Source organism: Parasteatoda tepidariorum, chromosome 11 (genome assembly GCF_982258835.1).
Source record: "Parasteatoda tepidariorum strain Cologne lab strain chromosome 11, Ptep-v5.0, whole genome shotgun sequence".
NCBI classification, from domain to species: domain Eukaryota; kingdom Metazoa; phylum Arthropoda; class Arachnida; order Araneae; family Theridiidae; genus Parasteatoda; species Parasteatoda tepidariorum.
In genome coordinates, this window is record NC_141765.1 from 9,122,444 (window position 1) to 9,143,272 (window position 20,829).

The following is a 20,829-nucleotide window of genomic DNA, read 5'->3' on the forward strand; positions in this document are numbered from 1 at the left end:
TTTCGTCCAAAATATTTCTTATTGCCTCTCTGTCAATATTCCTCATGACTGCTATTATATGATTACTCAAAATCCAAATTTCATTAATCTTTAATGCGTTTTTATAAATCCTTGACGTCACAGCTATACCAGGACATTTATATTCAACCTACTCCTGCCCTTTCAAACATTATATGTGTAATTCGAGAAATCAAGTGCATGACATACAAATATTTCCAAATACCTACTTAAACAATCGGAAACTTACAGTTGTAATGTATATATATAATCAATTTCAGAGGGGAATTAAGGTAAATGCAATTTATAAGTTTATTTAAATGCCAGCAACTCGACAAAATAACTTCCCTATATGTTCAGTTCTTCAAGTTATGTGAGATTGTGTTGCGTGTATAATATTTAATTCACTGGGTGAATCATTAAATTTACTTTTCTATTAGGGGAATGCTCATTTGATAGAAATATGTGTGACTGGAAGAACAATACGGAATCACCTCCACCTTTGCAAGAACTTGGTTCACATCGAGCGACTTCGAAGTTCAATCGACATGATTTGCAATCTCAAGAAGGTCTCACTTGGCGCTTGGCATCAATCATAAGCAGACCAGCCAATCTACAAGACCATACCTTTAGAGCTCCAAGTAAATATGCTTAAATAACCTTCTTTCTTTTATTCATAACCGTCGTTGAACAGCCGACACAATTTTATGGGTTTTGCGACTACTAATGTTCAACCCCGGAGCTTTGTAATTTTGAACTCAATCCAGAAGACAAGGAAACTCCTGGATCAAGTATTGGGAGAAATTTGTCTTCGTGGAGGACTTCTTGATGGTGCTAACCCGCATTTGCGGTGCATGGGGAGGTAGACCACGAGAACCTCCTACGGTTAGCCTGATGGCAAGGGGACCCTAACCCATGATCCGTCTACCACTAAAGATATTTCACGTCAGCACTGTGGTCGGTGCAAGCCGGATGCGGAATTCGTATCGACTGGGATTCGAATCCGTTTCGCTCATTGGAAGGCTAACGTTCTATCCCCTGAGCCTTCGAGGCTCCTAAATAACCTTCTTGAAATTATTTTTCTAGTTAAATTTTAATTGCATAATAAAATTGGGATTCAACAATTGTAATAAAACAATAATTTAATTAAATAAAGCACTCTAAAAATATGCTAGAAAGAAATGGAAATAAGCAATCTGAACTAAAGAGATCCAGGGATCAGAATATACAATAGAAAATTCATTTTACAGAGTGGTTTTATAATAGTGCCAGAGCTTAAAGCACTTTCACTCAAAAAGTACCGAATCTAGGTCAAAGTCCATCACCACGTAGTATTGTACGTACTAGTTCATTTTCATACAGTCAGTTCAAACACGTCAGTTAATTAAAAGATGACAATTAAATTTTAATCATAAAATTTTTTTGTATTTAATGAAACAAATTAAAAAATGTTGAATTTTGAAAAAATGGTTAATTTGAAAGCAAAATAAGCTTGGTTTTAAAAACGTCAAAAACGAGTAAAAAAATTTTTTTCATTAAATTAATTAAAAATGTTTTAAAACAATCATTTTTTTTATATTTAAAATACTTTTCTCAAAAATCGTCACTTTTTTTTAAAAAAATTATAGCTGGATACGTATTTTTTGACATCTTCAATCAAGCATCCGCCCAAAATCCAGTATTAAGAAGCCCAGATTTCGCAGCAAGTCAAAATGATGCTCTTTGTTTGAGCTTCTGGTTTGCTCCATTCGGCCGTGGAGAAGCAACAGCTTTAAGTATCATGCGAGTCGAACTTGCACCACCTGAAGGAGAAAAGGAGCAACGACTTCTTATATGGAAAATGGCCACCAAGAAGTTTGACACTTCTCGACCAGACTGGATGTACGGTCAAGTATCTGTGGCGACACTAACAGCATTCAGGGTGAGTAATTTTAATTCTTTATAATGTTTTGAATTCGAGGGTTTATGCGTTAATGAATGATCAAATAAGCAACATTCCTGTGATAGAGTAGTTTTAAGAGCACCTTTTGTTAAATACTGGCTCTTGAGTTCATTTCTGGATTATTTGGCAGCTTAAGAAAAAAGATTTGGCTTTATTCAATTATTTGAATTTATTCAATTGAACAAATTAATTCATTCAATTCCATCCATTCAATTGAGATATAGATGACAGCATAAAACAGAATCGGGAATGAATGTTCCCATTTTTATACGATCAACCCCCACTATAGTGAACCTTCAAGGGACTGAAATTTCGGTTCACTATAACCGGGAGTTCACTATATCAATACTGCAAACAATCTAAACTAATTTTCCCGAACAGTTTCATTTTATTACAAGCTTTTTAAATAAATGACTAATAAAACGAAATGCAAAAATGGTTAAAAAACAGTATGTAGTAACAAAAAATGTCTTAACTTTTATTTTTTATTACTCTTCGTTTTGCGTTCAAAAAATTTAGGGATGGCCTTCATTTAGGGATAAAAAAAACTGAGACAGAAGAAGCAGACAAGAAAAAATGCTTATGGCTATATTCCACTCAATCGATGGTTTTAAAAATCGGTATATGTATTTTATGTAGAAATTTCAAAATTACCAAAAAATGAGGAAAAAAATCAGTCGAAGACAGAAAAAGTTCGTAAAAAACCCAATTTCCTCTTTTCTTTCTGTTCACTATATCCACAAAAAATAATATTATCCTTTAGGAAAATTTGCCATAGAGAAGCCTATGGTAATCTATGGCAACCTATGGCTACCATAGAAATTTGTATGGCAAGATACCATACGCCTATGGTTACCAGAGAGATTTGTATGGCACAACCCCATAAGCTTATGGCTACCATAGAAATTTATATGGCAAGATACCATACGCCTATGGCTACCATAGAGATTTGTATGGCACAACCCCATAAGCCTATGGCTACCATAGAAATTTATACGGCAAGATACCATACGCCTATGGTTACCATAGAGATTTGTATGGCAAAACCTCAAAAGCCTATGGCTACCATAGAAATTTGTATGGCAAGATACCATAGGCCAATGGTAACCATAGAGATTTGTATGGCAGTATACCATAGACCAATGGTAATCATAAGGATTTGTATGGCACATCACCATTGGCCTATGGCAACCATAGAAATTCGTATGGCAGTATACCATAGGCCAATGGTAACCATAACGATTTGTATGGCAGTATACCATAGAGAAAAGCTGATCTAGATCCCCACCAACGAAACAACAACTTCTATGGAGTCCTCAAAAACATCTTCTAAAAGAAATAAATATCCATTTTTTCACCCCGAAGTTAATTAAATTCAACATGTAATCCCACAAGGCATTCCTGGTGAGTCTTTTCCGGCCTCCGGGTGGCCAATTTTCCCATTTTTGAGTGTTTGAAATCCGATGTTCCATTCTTTTAGGCTTAGAGTATCAGACCGCCATATTAACGTGTCATCCACTACAAGTGGAATTTTTCGCTAACTTTGGCGACTTATTTTAATATTTTTTCGATCTCATTCTTGGTCAAAAACATTTTATTGCAAATGCCTATGCGATTATCGATCTGAATTTATTAAGTTTTTAATTTTCGGTGGTCTGGTGCTTTTATTATCTGTATCTTTTTAAAATATGTCGCGATTGGGTATAGGTTTTCGCTATGATAAATTTTGCTATTTGTTACCGCTGACTTTGTGCCCTTTAATTAATATATTGCTGTTTATATTTTTATTTAAAATTTTAATATTTCTTTCTCCCAACTGTTTCTGATTAAACGGCATCTTTCTTTTTATTTTATCCCCTCCCTCTGATTTTATATAAATTTTTTAAGTCACAACACGTTTCCATTATTAATGGTGTTCTATTCCCCATGGCAATTTGTAGACAATCTTCATGATGAAAAACGCAGTTAAGTGCTTATGATCAAGCCAGGTCATCATTTCTTTAATAATTAAAAATTTTAATTCTTTTAACTTGTTCGGTGATAATTTCATTTTATTGCTATCATATATCAATATCAAAGTCAGTGTTTACATTCTCATTAGTTTTTGATTTTAATTCCACTTAGGTTCTTGTAATGTTTTTTTTACATTATCTTACATACGTTAGGGCTTTATATTTTTATTTTGTGTTTAATTTTTACTTGCCATTAAATTGTTTTTTATCATGTCTCTGTGTTTTACTATATTACAACTAATATTTCCTAAGTATCCACATATATTTGTACAATGTTCTGTTACATATTTATACAAAGCTTAGGGTCATCACTTAACTAGATTTTCTGGATTACTGGTTGACAATTATTTTGCTTCAATATCATCAACGGGACAGTCCCTGGCCAAATCATCTGTTGCTGTTACCAAAAATGCTTTTAACAATTTAATCTTTCCTTAAGTTTACAACTTTTTCGTCATAGCGATGCCCCATACCTAATTAATTTTTATTTACTATCCCTGACCAATTGTAAATAGCAATTATTAATTTTACCAATTTTAATCATGTCTTAAACATGCTTGTATTTTCCAATGTTTCTATATTGCGTTCTCTTTTCTAACTATGCTTAACACAACTCAACATAAATTTTCTGAGTTTTATATCCCTCACTAGTAGGGGATCAACTAATTTAGCCTGTTTTCCATTCTTAGCTTTTCATAGTCTAATACCATCTTTTTTATAGATAAAATTTTGTTCACATGCCACCACTGGTTGCACCGTTACATGTTCGGCTTTTGTCCCGTTTGGTCTATTTTAATCTAATTCCGCTTCGACCACCGGCCCCACTCTTTATCTTTTGAGTTTTCATAGTATTTTATTGTTTTAGTAGTCTGTTTAATTTTTAGCTTAGTATCACATATCAAAATTTAAAAAATTTTAATACTCGCTCCGATCATTGGACCATTATTTTACTTCGCTTTCTTTTAGGTTCCTCTAATATCTGACGCTTATCGAACTAATTATGATACCAATCAATCAAATTAACGTTTTGTATACTCGCTTCGACCTCCGGACCCACTTTCTATTTTCTTGTTTTTTACAGCTTTAACAAATATTGGTAGCCTGTACTCAATATATTTTGTTCTTGTTGAAGAAGCTGATTCTGGAGAATACAGCGAGTGGAGTAGGATGTCGCCTTTAAGTGTTTCCAAATAGTGTTTTCACTGGCCCGTTAAATCTCATCAATCTCTTACTCACGTCTCTTAATTTTAACTTTAAAAACAACCTATTTACTTACTTTTGGACCGTTTCCATGAGTTTGATGTAACCATAATTTTTAGTGCACACAATGAGGCTAAAAAAAATTTTTTTCATAAAATTTTATTTCTTTTTCCCAATAGATTTTCGAACAAAAGATAAATTAGGGACGCCTATTTACATCAGAAATCTCGTACGTACAACAATAAAGAACATTATACTTCGTTTAAAGAAACATGACTTCAAAAAATAATGTTATTTTTGTTATTCATTTGTTATTTATAGGTTGAATTTGAAGGAGAAGCCACGGATGGAGGATTTGCTTTGGATGATGTAACGTTTTACGACGGAAACTGTCAAAGTAAGAATTCTGAAACTTCTAGAATTGAATTTCTTCAGGCATGGGATATTAGTATTTTTCCCCCAACGACATTTGATTTCAAAACTGCTCAGTTTACTGCACTGCTTTGTTCTTAAACTGATACAGCTTTAGTAACCGAACTAGTTCGACCACATATGATAAAAAAAGAAGCAAATGCACCACGACCGGAAATTTCTCCACCGAAAGCGTTATGCACTGTTTGAATTTTCATTCTAAAATTATGGTAAAATAACCGACAGCATTCTGTTTATCAGATTAACCGTTAAGTTAACGGTAAAGAACATTTTTTACCTTTACGGTTTTGAAACCGTTTACAATTAGTATGGTTATATAACCATGAATACTAAATTATACGGTTTTTAAATCATTTACAATTAGCATGATTTCAAAACCACAAAAAAAAAAAAGATTTTACCAGGGCATAGGAGTTAAGCCTTATGTTAGGTAATGGCACTGGAGAGTACAGGACACAAATGAAAAAGTGCAGGCCCCTGGATGCTGAAGGGAATATAGGAAATATCGTGGTGTCGACGCTGGGACTCGAACCCAAGTTCTGTTGGTTACGAGATTAACAGATTAGCCCTCACGGATATTATATGTACACAGTTGCAAGGAGCTATGTGGCATCATTAGTTATGCCTAATTGGTGCGATACAATTCTGGTTGTTTAACAGTATGAAGTGAAAGTAGTTAATAACCGGCTTTTTTTCGCCGATGACAATTTGAATACCATCTTATTTAAGGTTATTCGGCTATTTTCTTTGAATATTGTATAAAGAAGTAATTAAATAAATTATTATTTAACCATTTTTTCCTAGAAATTTGTAACTGTGTAAATGGATCCAGCCAGGTCATAATCTGGAAAAAAAGAATAGGAGGTGCTCTTAAACATTAGTTTCTTCTTTTGAAGGGGGACCAATTTTAATTATTATAAATTAATCAAAAGGGTTAGTTAATTTTAGAAAATAGGGTGCAAAGAGCCGCGATGGCTCAGGGGATGGAGCGTTCGCCTTCCAATGAGTTAAATCGGATTCGAATCCCAGAGATGGCTGGTCGATACGAATCCACATCCGGCTTGCATCGACCACAGTGCTGACGTGAAATATCCTCAGTGGTAGACGTATCATGGGTTAGAGTCCCTTTTGCCGTCAGGCTTACCGTGGGAGGTCCTCGTGGTCTTTCTCTCCATGTAAAGCAAATGCGGGTTAGCTCCATCAAAAAGTCATCCACGAAGGCAAAATTTTTCCCAATACTTGATCCAGGAGTTCCCTTGTCTTCTGAATTGGGTTCAAAATTACAAGGCTCCGGAATTGAACATTAGTAGTCGTAAACCCAAAAATTCGGTCGGCTGTTCAACGACGGCTATAAAATAAAATAAAATCGGGTGCAACGGTGAATCGGTTTAAATATGAATACGAGTGGTGGTTGCTCTCATCTCCAAATTAAGTGGCCCGGGTTCGAATCTCAGCGGAGCTAGACGATACGAATTCTGCTCTCAACTAGCACCAACCACAGTACTAACGTAAAATAACCTCAAGGGTCGACAAATAATGGGTTAGAATCTCCTTGCCGTCTGGCTAACCGAACCGATTTTTCATGGCTTTCGTCTCAATATAACGTAATGCTGGTTAATTCTATCATAGAGTCCTCCGCAGAAAGTAGTTAGTTCCAATGCTTCTTCCAGGAGTTCTTTGGTCTTCTGAGTTGGATTCTCAATTACAAGGCAATGGAGTTAAACACTGATTGGCATATACCCAAATACGGATCGGCTATTAAACACCGGTTATAAAACAGAGAAAAATATGAATGCAAAGGGAAAATTTTCGGTGTTATCCTTTGAGGTGCAACAATTTTAGGGGAAACTTAAAATATTTAACCCTATCAGAGGTTTAACCTACCAGCTTTAATATTTTTAAATTTAACTTTAAAGCTTAAATATAAGATATCAAATCAGAAATTAACAACTCTAATAAACCTCAGCTATTTTCAGAATAAACAAAGAAGTTATCTACTACTTCGCATTTATGATAAGATTAATAAATTTTTGTTTGTCGTTTATAAGGTCTTTGTTAGTTGCATAAGAATTAAGAAAGAAAAAAAAAAGACGCAATTGTTAGTCGCTTACGATGCTTTAAAAACCTATCCACATTATTAGAAACATTAATAGTTATTTTATGTTTGAGTGTGTTTGTGTTTTTTTTTCTCAATCAAAAAGCCACGAATTTATTATTATTAAATTACCCATTAATTATTAATTATCCACGAATAAATTATCTGATATATAGAAAGCAGAGAAGTTTTGAACCGAAAGAGATTTTATCTTATACATATGAATGGCTGACATAGTAAGTTAATAATCACAAAAGCTATGAAATCATAAACAGAAAGTGAACTCGTTATCAAATAACGAATAATTTAAAACAGGAATAATATTATAGTAAAAGTGTGTAAATTTGATGCCTTCTAGGGAAGATAAATTATCTTTAATTAACAAACAAAAATCCCGTGAAATCGTTATAATGAAAATGAGTACAATAGACAAAACATTATGAGAAAGAAAGAAAAACTTTTAAACAGGCTTACACAAACAAAATAATAAAAAAGGATTTAAAAATGGAATATTTTCTAGTGAAGATAATATAGTAAATTAAGTTAAGAGCTATAGAAATCTGCAAGGATATAACAAAAAAAAAAGAAGAAAAAAACGAAAGGAAAGAAAAGGAAACAAACAGGATGGGGATCAAAAATCAGAAACAGCAATATGCTTACAGAAACAAAATAAAAAGCTTTTATAGAATGTCATCTAAGTACAATAAAATTTAATTGCACAAAGAAAATCAAGTTATAGCTATGAAATATTCCCAGAATTTGAATGTAAAATTTATATTAATGAGTTCAACCTTATGATATTTGTAGCAAAGCATGTTCTTGTGTATTTCTTACAATTAATGTGCAAAAAAAAAATAGATAACTGTAAATAATATGAACTATGCTTCTTCAAATAATGCTTGAGAAAAATAAAAGCCAAGTGCTGAAGATATTACATCAGCATCCGTATGTACTCAAAGAAAAAAATTCTGGTAAAATTATCATGCTGTTATAATAATGACTTTTCTGGAAAAAAAACGTAATTTTGGTAAATAAAACAAAAATTTATGGTATTTAAGCCATCCATTTGGTAAATTATTCCGTTCATATGGTAACGGTTTTACCGGAAACTCTGGTTTTCAAAATTATAGCTCTTATTACCACACATTTAGTAAAAAGTACCAAAAAGGAATTACATTTAACCGAATAAATGGTTTAATGGATAAGGTATCATGATAAAATTGCCAAATTTTATCACATTTACCAAATTTTATAACAGATTATAGAACCGTATTTTATTGTTCATTTTACCAAAATCATTACCAAAACGCTTTGGTAAAAATTACAAAACTTTTTGTTCTCATGGAGCCAGAAACACGATAAATTTTACCATATTCAGGTAGTTCTTATTATACTTTTTTTCTCTGTGTGTGTACGAAAGAATAGAAAACAGAAAACTTGAATAGCTTTTGTTCTAATGATCGGATTTCCTCGTACTGACATGAATTCTTAATGGTTCAAAGGATTGACTTTAAATAAGCTAATTTATTTGTGCAAATGTTGTTTTATGTTACAAAATCAAACCCAAAAACGCACTTTGTACAAACAGACTTTTTTTCCCGACACATTTCGATTTATATTGCTTATAATCTACTAACAACACATACGCAAAGTTGCACGTACCTACATAATAAATTCTCAACATCTGTTATCTTTCATAGTTCTTTTGGACATAAATCTAACAACAGATTAATGATTCTCAGGGTTTGTTAAGTTAAAATTATATCATAAAAGCTTTTGTAAAATAAAATGATAATGAAATTGAAAAATAAAAAATAAAAATAAACAATCCGACAGAACGATATAGTCATAGAAATAGCAAGACATGCAATAAAATATAAGTAAATAGTATTAAAATTTTTACTATAATTTTTATAATTTTGTTAAAAATGATCAGAAAAAATATATGTTTGTGATATTTTACAAACATATGATTTAAAGAAAATTTTTACATTTTAAATACGATCATAATCAGGTAAAGGAAAATGTACAAGGGAAGCATTGTGCATGAAATAACTTCATAAAAATTAACGTAATATGCAAATTGAAATTATAAAAAAAAAAAAAAAAAACTTATGAATAATTTTCCTTTTAACATGTAAAGAATATTTTTCTTTAAGATGTAAACAATTCCCTTAAATTTTCAAGTAGTGTATAAAAAATCGTGTTTGGAATATACAGAAGAAACTTTTGGGAATTATTTCCTTTGGTTTATATTAATTAAAATGTTTTTGTGAAACTGTGAAGGTTTGATGTGAACTACAGTTAACTTAAGTAGTTAATTATTTTCTCTAGCATATTTGTCAATAAGCAGAATTAACAGAAATGATTGTACAGAACTTATCTACGCTTTCATTGTATCAACTAAACTGAAAGTGACATTCATTTTATCAACTAAACTGAAAGTGACACATCTTTTACTTATCGACATTGTTGACATACTGTAACCTCTCGAGAGGCAACTTTTGCGATAAGAAATGAAAATTGATTATCCACATTGATGGTAAAAAATGGTAATTTCTTTATGATGACATCCTTTTTCAATTGGAGATACCACAAATGTAAAAATGTATGTTAAGTTCCTTAGTAATCGGAAGGCATTGACATCATCAAACGATGTCATCCTTATGATAGAGAGATGAAGATATTAACTATTAGAAACTAAAATAATTCAATGACTAAATACAAGCCTACATGATCAATATTAATTCAAGAGGCCTGCCTCTTTTTTTTTTCTTTTTTTTTTTTTTTTTGAAAAATATATAAAGAAATTTGTTTTACTTATTTATATGATAAAATTCGCTATTTCTTAAAATTTCGACCAAATTAGCATTTTTTTATTGTAAATTATTTATATGCAGAGTGTCCCAAAGAAAGGGAAAAATTCGGCTACGAAACGTCGAAAATAACGATTAAAAATTTTGTCGCCACTTTTTTCGTCGAAAATGCACCTCATTTATTTATTTTTATTTTATATATAAATATGGAATTTTTATAAATATTTGATAGTTTTTTGAAAACTACTTTATCTCACTTCTTAAAACTTTTCTTCATTTTGAAATTGCAATGTTCACCATATTTTGAGAAGTACTACAAACGAAATGACATTCTAGGAATCTTTTTTAAACATTTTTTTAACATTTTTGGAAGAGTGGCCACAGTAAAAAATGCGATAACAAGCCACTGGCTCAAATTTTCTTCTATAATGATCCATAATGATCCCCCTTAATATATGTTTTCAGAAACATTTAAAACAATACAGACAATAGAGGTCTCGAGTACATGAGGAGGAAATAAAAAGCTATCGAAATCATACGAATCACTTAAGGATAAGAAGTGGAAGAAAAACTTTAAACGATTGTGTTTGCTTAATAAAACCGTTAATCATGCGGCAATCGAACAGGTTTTGATATTTACAATCTCTCCTTCCTCGTTAGTGGCTCGTTAGATTGTTTACTCCTCTCTTAAATATTAACCTGCATACTTTTTTACTTCATTTCTTACAAGGATTTTTATTTTTTTACCGGAAACTTTATATTGAGCACGGAACCTGTATGGTAGTGTTACAAAATTTCAGTCATTAAGAAATGCATGCTTCATATCCCAAATCCATAATGCATAGGCTGAAGCAAATCGATTGCCAGTTTACCAAGATTAAAACGCTTTATAAGATGTTTACACTGTAAATATAAATCAATTTTCTATGAATAAATTCTTACAGCCTGGCTGATCTAATATAAAAATCAATTAAAATTAGGATAGCTTTTTAATCTGATAAATTCGCACCGTTGTAGGGATATTGGATAAGTTTTTTTTTAAATTTATTTTACTTAAAATAGTTAATTTTATTCACAAATTAAAATGTTTCTTAATTGGTGAAACTCATAGCACCGTGATCAGTTCAACTAACAGGCAATCGATTTGTTTAGCTTGCAAATTTTATGAACGATATTAATGTATATGTACTTTAATATATATTTTTAGAATCCTTATCAAAAATAAAGGCAAAAAACCTTTGACATTAGAGGTCGCAAATTACTGTTTATACGAAGGGGAAAAAACGTCATCGAAATACATCATCATACACAAAGTGAATGAGGCAGAGCCTTTTAACTGTTTTGGTTTGAATGTTTATGTTTGCCTCATAAGTAAATGATCTCCCAAGCAAGGAATTACATACAACCGGTTCTATTGCGTAACAAGCTCTGCTTTGTGTATGTTTAAGAATGGAAAACATCTTCGCATGTTTCCAAACCGGTTTTTGTTTATATTCAGAACATTGATGAAGCAGCATTAAAAGGAAAATATTTACGTTTTGGCTTTAAGCTCGGTTAACAGTTAACTTAGCTGCGTCATTAAAAAGAAAATTTGTAACCCATTGTTGAAAGTGAGTGCACGGATGATGCAGGGAGGAGTCAAAAAACGTTTATTAGAAAAACGTCCCATTTTCAGTTAGCAATCAAGTAGGTATATTGATGTTCTGTTCTCATGTCTGCCTCAATTGTGATTTGAAAGAATTCAATAGCGTTTTTATTTTATCGCTTAAATACTAATTTGTAATCTGTAACCATAGAAAGAAAAAAATCTGTAAACGTTATGTTTTAAAATGTTGATAAAGTTGTCAGTAAAATATATAAAGGGTTTTCCGCAATAACAACCATTAATGTATATTTTAAAGCCTTTGAAAAAATTATGTAATATATATATATATATATATATATATATATATATATATATATATATATATATATATATATATATATATATATATATATATATAGTATAAATATAAATAAATAAATATATATATATATATATATGTTACGGACGGGGAGTGTCGATGAAGTCAGTCTAGGGTTGCGTTTTAAAGCTTTTATTATGACAAAAACACTTAAGTGGCAATACAAAATAATTAGAGCTGGAACATCTTAATGAGCTGTCTCCCCGTAGCCGTTCCGTGAGTGAATGGAGAGGGAGTCTGCTTAACTACAGGTGGCGCTGCATGGCGTATGCAACACTCTGTCATCCTGACTTAGTCGGTCTCCGACTAATTGCTTTAAAGGTAAATATTGAACATCACAATAAAAAGAAAATATTGATGACAGAAATATTTTGACAATTGAATTGAAATATAAAACAATAAATTTATGAAAATTTAAATCCAAACTAATTCTAAATACACTGGTGTGCAAAACTTAAGCAGCAAGTGGTTTTTCGGCCACAGTTCCCCAACAGAGTATAAGATAGCCATGAAATTGCAGTATAATATGCACGTAATTCAGTAGAAAGATTATTTGTATGCAAATTTTAGAAATAAAACGTCGTAGGTGATGTGAGTGTACGTAAACCTTGTGGGTTGGCGCGAGCATGTCAAAGCTGTGATAAAAGGATGAAGAGCACCGTAGTTAAAGACATTCGCTGCAAGTGCAAGTGATTTGTTTTGTGATACATGTCTTCAAGAAATCATTTAGACGACTTTACTCGAGGAAGAATGATTGGGAAGCTTGAGGAGGGGCGTAGTGTGACCAGTGTCGCTGAAGAGTTCGGGATCAACAAAAGTGTTGTTTCTCGCGTTTGGAATGCCTTTAAAACTACTGGTACAGCTGTTCGGAAGGTTGGTGGTGGCCGTCGAAGGAAAACAACACCAAGAGATGACCGTTACATTGTCCTCCAGGCGAAAAGAAACCGTTTTCACTCAGCGAGCGCCATATCTCAGCAACTGTGCACAGCCACAGGACGAGAAGTATCAAGATTTACAGTGGCCAGACGCCTCCACAAAGGTGGCTTATTTGCTAGACGTCCTGAACGCTGCATACCTTTAAAAGTTAGTCATGGGAGGTACCATTTAGAGTGGTGCAGAGAACGCGAAACCGAGGCACCTCATTAATGGAGTCGCGTCCTCTTCACAGATGAAAGTCGTTTTAGTGCTACAAGCGATTCTCAACGTCAGTTGATCTGGAGAGAGGTTGGAACTCGATTTCATCCCAATAACATCGCGGAAAGAGATTGTTACGGTGGTCCTGGAGTTGTCGTCTGGGGTGGCATTATGTTGAACGGGCGGACTGAGCTTCAGATCTTCGACCGAGGTTCTGTAACTGGAGACCGCTACTGCAATGCGGTAATCCTACCCCATGTGCGTCTGTTCCGAGGGGCCATAGGACCAGACTTCATTTTTATGGATGACAATGCCCGGCCACACCGTACTGCTAATGTTCAAGAGCTACTGGAAAGTGAAGATGTCACACGAATGGATTGGCCAGCTTACTCTCCAGATCTAAATCCCATAGAGCATGCGTGGGATGCATTAGGTAGACGTCTTGCGACACGACAGTATCCTCCTGGTAACACCCATCAGCTGAAAGATGCGTTAAAGGAGGAATGGAGACGTTTATCCCAAGAACTCCTGGATAATCTGGTGCTTAGCATGGAGAGACGATGCCAAGCAACAATTACAGAAAGGGGAGGGCATATCCCATACTAGGGAACATCTGCCAGTTGTACTTACGCTTCTTCAGGCAATCATGTGTAACGCCACGATATGTCAAATAAACTCTTTTTTTTTTGTTCCATACCCTACTTTAAGCTTTATATTAATTTCTGCGCCATTATTCTTTTACCATCGTTTAAGTACAAATTAATGTACATCATATTCAAATTTCATGTCAATCGGATGATTTCTTGTAGAGTTATGACAAAAAACGCACTTGTTGCTTAAGTTTTGCACACCAGTGTATATTCAATTTTAATATATAGATGGCATTTTTTTTAATAAAGTAAAGATGCACTTTTCGAAATTATTAAGCAAATGAATTTCTCTTCAACCTATAGAGCTAGCAAAAACCAAAACATATCCTGAATAAGTAATAAAAAGTTATTCTCAAATACATAAATCCACAAATGTTTTTATCTCACTTCTGAAAAATACGATCAATATGAATGTTTCGATTATTAAAATAGAAACTTGTTATTAATATTCAGTTAAATATGTTCAATTAATATTTGATTTATGCAATAAAATCCAAAATGAAAATAATAAATTTTTTAAAAAAAAATCGAAAGTCTGTGTAAAAGTTCTTGCACAATTGAAAAGTTCATAGTTCATATGAAAAAAAAAGGAAAAAGTTTATGGATCTTCCCACGGCTTCATTAAGTCTGTTGATCTGGATGTGACAGTTGGTCCTTCTCCTATACCGATCTTGTGAACATCATATCTATCGTTGGGTCTAATTTTTGTCACTGTGTATGGACCGAAAAATTTTGGTCGAAGTTTCAAACCTGTCCCAAATTGGTTTCGTTTGATGGCAACTCTGTCGTGGAGCTTATACTTCGTTGCTGTCTTTCGTCTAGTATTATAATTGTGCTTGGTTTTTTCTTGCATCTCAAGTATATTGTTTTTCGCTTCTTTTCGCTTTGTTGTTGATTTTCAAGTAAAATATGTATGCGTTCTTCCTCGAGGATTTTCTTGATGTGCAGGTCTTCTTTATTTCTCATCTTAACACCTATTAGGAGCTCGAAGGGTGTAAACTTTGTTGTTGAAGAAACAGTGCTGTTGATTACACGTTGGACTGCTGGTACATGATTGAACCATTTGCTGGGGTTATCAAGGGATAACTTGGTGATGACTGAGATTATCACAGCATGAAATTTTTCCACCTGTCCATTCCCGCGAGGTTGACCTGTGGTGATAGTGACATGATCAATTTGTTCGTCATCACAGTACTTCTTGAGTTCTATTGAGGTGAATGCGGATCCTTTATCTGAGATGATTCTTCTTGGATTTCCAAAAGTAATTTGTTGCGGTTGTAGTTTATTCAAGGCTTCTTTGGCTGATGTTGATTTAACTGGATAAATCCATAAGAATTTGGTGAAAGCATCTACGACGGTGTAAATGTATTTGTAATTCTTATTTGTACTGGGTAGGGGACCAAGAAAGTCTATGTGGTATGTATCTAGAGGAATGTCTCCTTTTGGGATGGGATGCAAGAAACCTTCTTGTTTTCCTACTTTACGTGATGAAAGTATACATGGAATGCAATTGGAAATTACGTTTTCAACAGTCTTTCTTATTTTTGGGAACCAAAATTGTTGTTTAACTATGTCTTCTGTCTTGTTGATACCAAAATGGCCTTTGTTGTGTTGTAGTTGAACTATTTGTTTTTGCTTATCCTGAGGTATGACTAAGAGTTCTTGATTGTTTACTACTCTGTATAGAATGTTGTTTTTGTACTTGTAGTCTGTAGTTGGAGAGTGTTTGATTTGTTGTCTTATGCCTTGTGTGTATTCATCTTCGGCTTGGGCGTGGCAGATTTTCTGGGTTGTTTCGTCAACTTGGATTGTTATGACAGGATATCGGCTAAGAGCGTCGACATGCTTCATCTGTTTTCCTGGTCTGTGTATTATTTCGTAGTCGAAATCTTCTAGTAACATTGCCCATCTAGCAATTTCAGGTGGCAGTTCTTTTTTTGACATAGTCTTTTGGAAAGCTTGGCAATCTGTGAAAATTTTGAACTTGGTGCCTACGAGGTAATGACGAAATTTTTTAAGTGCTAGCACTATAGATAAAACTTCTAATTCGTATGATGAATATTTTTCTTCTCGTGGAGATGTCTTGTGGCTCATATAATGAATGGAATGTAGGCTGTCATCTAAATCAGATTGCATTAAAAGAATTGCGCCAACTCCTTTTGACGATGCATCGAAATGAAGCTGTAAAGGTGAGCCCTGCTTGAAAAGGTGTAGCACAGGATCAGTTGATAAGGCTTGTTTCAGCGTTTGGAAAGCTTGTTGCTGTTCTGGGCCAAAATGAAAAGGAACGTTGCCTCTAAGAAGATCACTTAGTGGTCGTGCAATAATTGCATAATCTTTAATAAATTTTCTAAAATATCCTGTTAGGCCTATGAATGATTGAACATCTTTAGCTGTTTGGAGCTTTGGAAAATTTAAAACAGCTTTTGTCTTTTCTGTTGAGGGACTAATCGAACCATTTTCTAAAATATGTCTAAGAAAAGTAATTTTTCTTTGCAGGAAATTACATTTTTTGAAATTAAATTCAAGTCCATAGTCGGAAGCTACTTTGAAAACTTTCTGGAGTTTTTGAAGACCTTCGGACTCATCGTCTGATGGAACAACTACATCGTCCAAATATAAAATCAATGTCCCGTCTTCTAAGAGTTCTCGAGAAACAATTTGTATAAATCATTGAAATACTGCTGGTGAATTGGAAAGGCCGAAAGGAACTTTGTTGAATTCAAATTGTCCATCTGGTGTCACAAACGAAGTGTATTTGCTGCTTTGAGGATGAATGTCTACGTGGTGAAAAGCATTTCTTAAGTCCAGATTTGTAAAGACTGAAGCATCTTGTAGTCTGTCGAAAATGTCCTCCATTATTTGGAGTGGAAATCTTTCTTAAATTAACTTCTTATTTAAACATCGATAATCAATCGCAATGCGAGTTGAGCCATCTTGTTTTTTACATAAGACTATTGGAGCGGAATAATCTGAAGTGCTTTCTCTAATTATACCTTTGTTTAACATTTCTTTAATTTGCTTATTAACTTCTAATTTCTCGAAAATAGATAGGCGGCGCGGACGTTGATGGACTGGCATTTCATCTTGAAGAAAAATTTGCATTTCATAATTAGTGTTCTTAATTTTATTTGGCCTATAATTCTTAACCATATTTGAAATAGTGTTCCGAATATCAGGATCTAATAAATGTTCCAAATTTGGTTCATCGTAGTGCGTAATATCACTTTCAATCTTAAAAATATAAACACGATCATCAGAAATTTTCGAACTCGAAACATCTCGCATATTGAGACGCTCCCCCGATCTTCGTGAGCAAGGTCGGTGACCTTTGGTGAGACAGTTTCATCCAACATTATGGATGGGTAATCGTGTAAAGCTAAGGTTGGTGGCGATAATGGTAAAATTGCTCTTTCCAGACTTCCGGGTTACTGCTTCCGATGTATTTTTACGCCGCAGATTGAAAAAACGCGCCATCATATTATTGCATAATATCTTTTGCAGTATTTCACGCGTACCGAGTTCTTTCTTTCAGCCTTTAAACTTCAGCATTATCATATTAATATTATAATCATTAGAATATTTTCTAATTAGGCTAACTTAAAAAGATATTTTTAAAGATATTTTTGGGGACATTTTATTCAAATGTAGCCAAATAAGGGATAAAATACAAAACATGGCAAACCTTAAGAATTATTCACAATGAGATATTAACTTTCCAAAATTTTTTTTGGCCTTACGATCTCTGAGAATCGATACATTTCTGAAAGCTCCTATGAATGGTACAATTATGTTTAGATTTGAACCCAAATTACAGTAACAAAACTGCATAGAATATTAGGCTTGTTCACACATCGCCTCGTAGTCATAACATAAGAGGAGGGATACACTGGAAATTTTCTAAATTTCTTCCGGTTCAAGGACGCTTGTTATTGTTTACATTAGATCACCCATCCATACGCGGAGTCGAAAAAGGGTTCTTCTTTTTGGGAAAAAAAATATTTTTCACCTCTACTTTTGAGAGAGTATTTTCTTTCTTCTCGCTTCTAACACAGTTCGAATCTTGGCAGGTTGCCAATTGCTGACTTTCACTTTGAATTTGAATTGATTCATATACACTGAAGAGGCAAAAAAACTGGTATACCTGCCTAATATCGTGTAGGGCCCCCGCGAGTACGCAGAAGTGCCGCAACACGACGTGGCATGGATTCGATCAATGTATGAAGTAGTGCTGGAGATAATTGACACCATGAATCCTCCAGGGCTGTCCATAAACCAGTGGGAGTAAGAGGGGTGGGAATATCTTCTGAACATCCCGGTGCAAGGCATCCCAAATATGTTCAATAATGTTCTTTTCTGGGGATTTTGGTGGCCAGCGGAAGTGTCTAAATTCAGAAGAGTGCTCTTGGATCCACTCTCAGATTTGAACATTATTGAACATATTTGGGATGCCTTGCAACGTGATGTTCAGAACATATCCCCACACCCCCTCTTACTCCCACTGGTTTATGGACAGCCCTGCAGGATTTATGGTGTCAATTATCTTCAGCACTACTTCACACATTGATCGAATCCATGCCACGTCGTGTTGCTGCACTTCTGCGTGCTCGCGGGGGCCCTACGCGATATTAGGCAGGTATACCAGTTTTTTGGCTCTTCAGTGTACTTTGGGGGGGATGATCAACTCCGTGCATAAATTTTTACAAACAGCAGCTTTGAGTGCAATAGGAATTTTGTTTTTTGGGTGTGCCAAATTTATTGTTGTCATTTGAACTTCTTGCTTTGAACCGAAAGCTCCCGTCAAGATAATGTTCTCTTTACTATTTATTGTAGCGGTTAATTTATTTGCTCTAACACAAATCAGATTACATCCAGAATCAATCATTGCTTTTATTTTTTTACCGTTAAGAAGCACATCTTCATACTGCAGTTCATTGTAATATTTATCGTGACTGTAACTTTTCGCTAAAATTTTGGTGACTTTTTCTGGGCCATCGGGTCTGAAATTATTATTACCGTGGATACGTTGGCTGTTATAATAAGAGTTCTGTGGACGCGGCGTTGTATTACGCCGGTAGTGATTTGGACTCTGTTGATTTCTTCTGAAATTTTGTCCATGGTTAAAGGTTTGTTGATATCTTGTTTCACTTAGCGATTTTCGTTTTGACGTAAAAAAAATATCACATTTTTGAGCAAGTTCTGGAGGTTTTAACCATTCTTCACCTTGAATTATGGCAATATGCGATTGAGTTTCATAATCTAATGTTGAATAAAGTTCATCGGCGATAATTAATTGGGATAATGTTTTAAAGTCAGTTGCTTTGCGTATTTTGCAATAATACTCGAAAGTTGTTGTTAATCGTGATGCAAATTGTGTGTGCGATTCATCAGGCATGCGCTGAGAGTTTCAAAAATTCATTAAACATTCGTGTGGTGTTGGCTGAAATTGTTTCAAAACGGCATTTTTAACTTTTTCATATTCTCGGAGATCATTTTCTGAAATGTTTAATAAAACGTGATTTGCTTTTTCGCCTAAAATATTTATCAATATTTTAGATTTTATTTCATCCTGTACTCTTTTTGTGGTAAACGAACGTTCTAGAGATTGAAAAAATAAGCTGTAGTTCTCCGATCTTGTCGGCACAGGCATGCTAAGTGTTCGGACGCTTCTAATAATACTTTCGATATCGGAACCATCTTCACTTTCGTCCTAATTTCTAAATGAGTTCAGGTTGGCACTAGGAGTGTTTCGAAGGTTTGTTAATTCGATTTGGCGTTCTAGCTGTGCGAGTTTAATTTTTTCTAATTCTATCTTAGCACTTTCGTTATCTTCACGGGCTTTTCGTTCTTCGACGGTTGATGCGACTAGATTTTTAACGAAATCTACCTTCGCTTTGAATACATCACTTGACTCAATTAAGCCTTTTAGAGTAATTAACGTAGCGTTTTCCGGTACAGTTATTCCTAATTCAAATGCGGTCTGTAGTAGATCTTCTTTTCTCGTATTTTTATACATGTTTAGTAATAAAGTTGCTCCTACCTGTATTTCTTGAAATTAAAAATAAATCCGTTAATTTTATCCTTTTCGTGATGATTCCAAATATTTTTCCAACGGTGTTGATTTGAAGGAACGGCGGTTTTTTTTTTTTGCTGTTGATGATCAATGGCGGCAGTTTCGTTTTGCCGACTTAGCTGTAGGAGGATTCTTGTTTCGTTTTAGACTGATGTTGACTTTAGCTTAATTGAGCAGGTGTAGTCGAGCCCCCATGTTACGGACGGGGAGTGTCGATGAAGCTTCAAAGCAGTCTGGGGTTGCGCTTTAAAGCATTTATTATGACAAAAAACACTTAAATGAAATGGCAATACAAAACAATTAGAGCTGGAACATCTTAATGAGCTTTCTCCCCGTAGCCGTTCCGTGAGTGAATGTAGAGAGAGTCTGCTTAACTACAGGTGGCGCTGCATGGCGTATGCAACATATATATATATATATATATATATATATATATATATATATATATATATATATATATATATATATATATATATATATTAAACTTATATATATATATATATATATATATATA

The 20,829-nt window shown here is 33.8% G+C and overlaps 1 protein-coding gene across 1 annotated transcript in view; it reads left to right on the forward strand.

Annotated features, from left to right (window-relative positions):
- The window catches only part of LOC107437473 (MAM and LDL-receptor class A domain-containing protein 1), a 75,081-nt gene that overhangs the window by 52,893 nt on the left and 1,359 nt on the right, over positions 1 to 20,829 (forward strand). Inside the window, exons 16-18 of the mRNA XM_016049487.4 lie at positions 438 to 638; positions 1,626 to 1,918; positions 5,473 to 5,548. Of these exons, the coding sequence (XP_015904973.1) occupies positions 438 to 638; positions 1,626 to 1,918; positions 5,473 to 5,548 (570 nt within the window). The remainder of the gene's footprint in view (positions 1 to 437; positions 639 to 1,625; positions 1,919 to 5,472; positions 5,549 to 20,829) is intronic.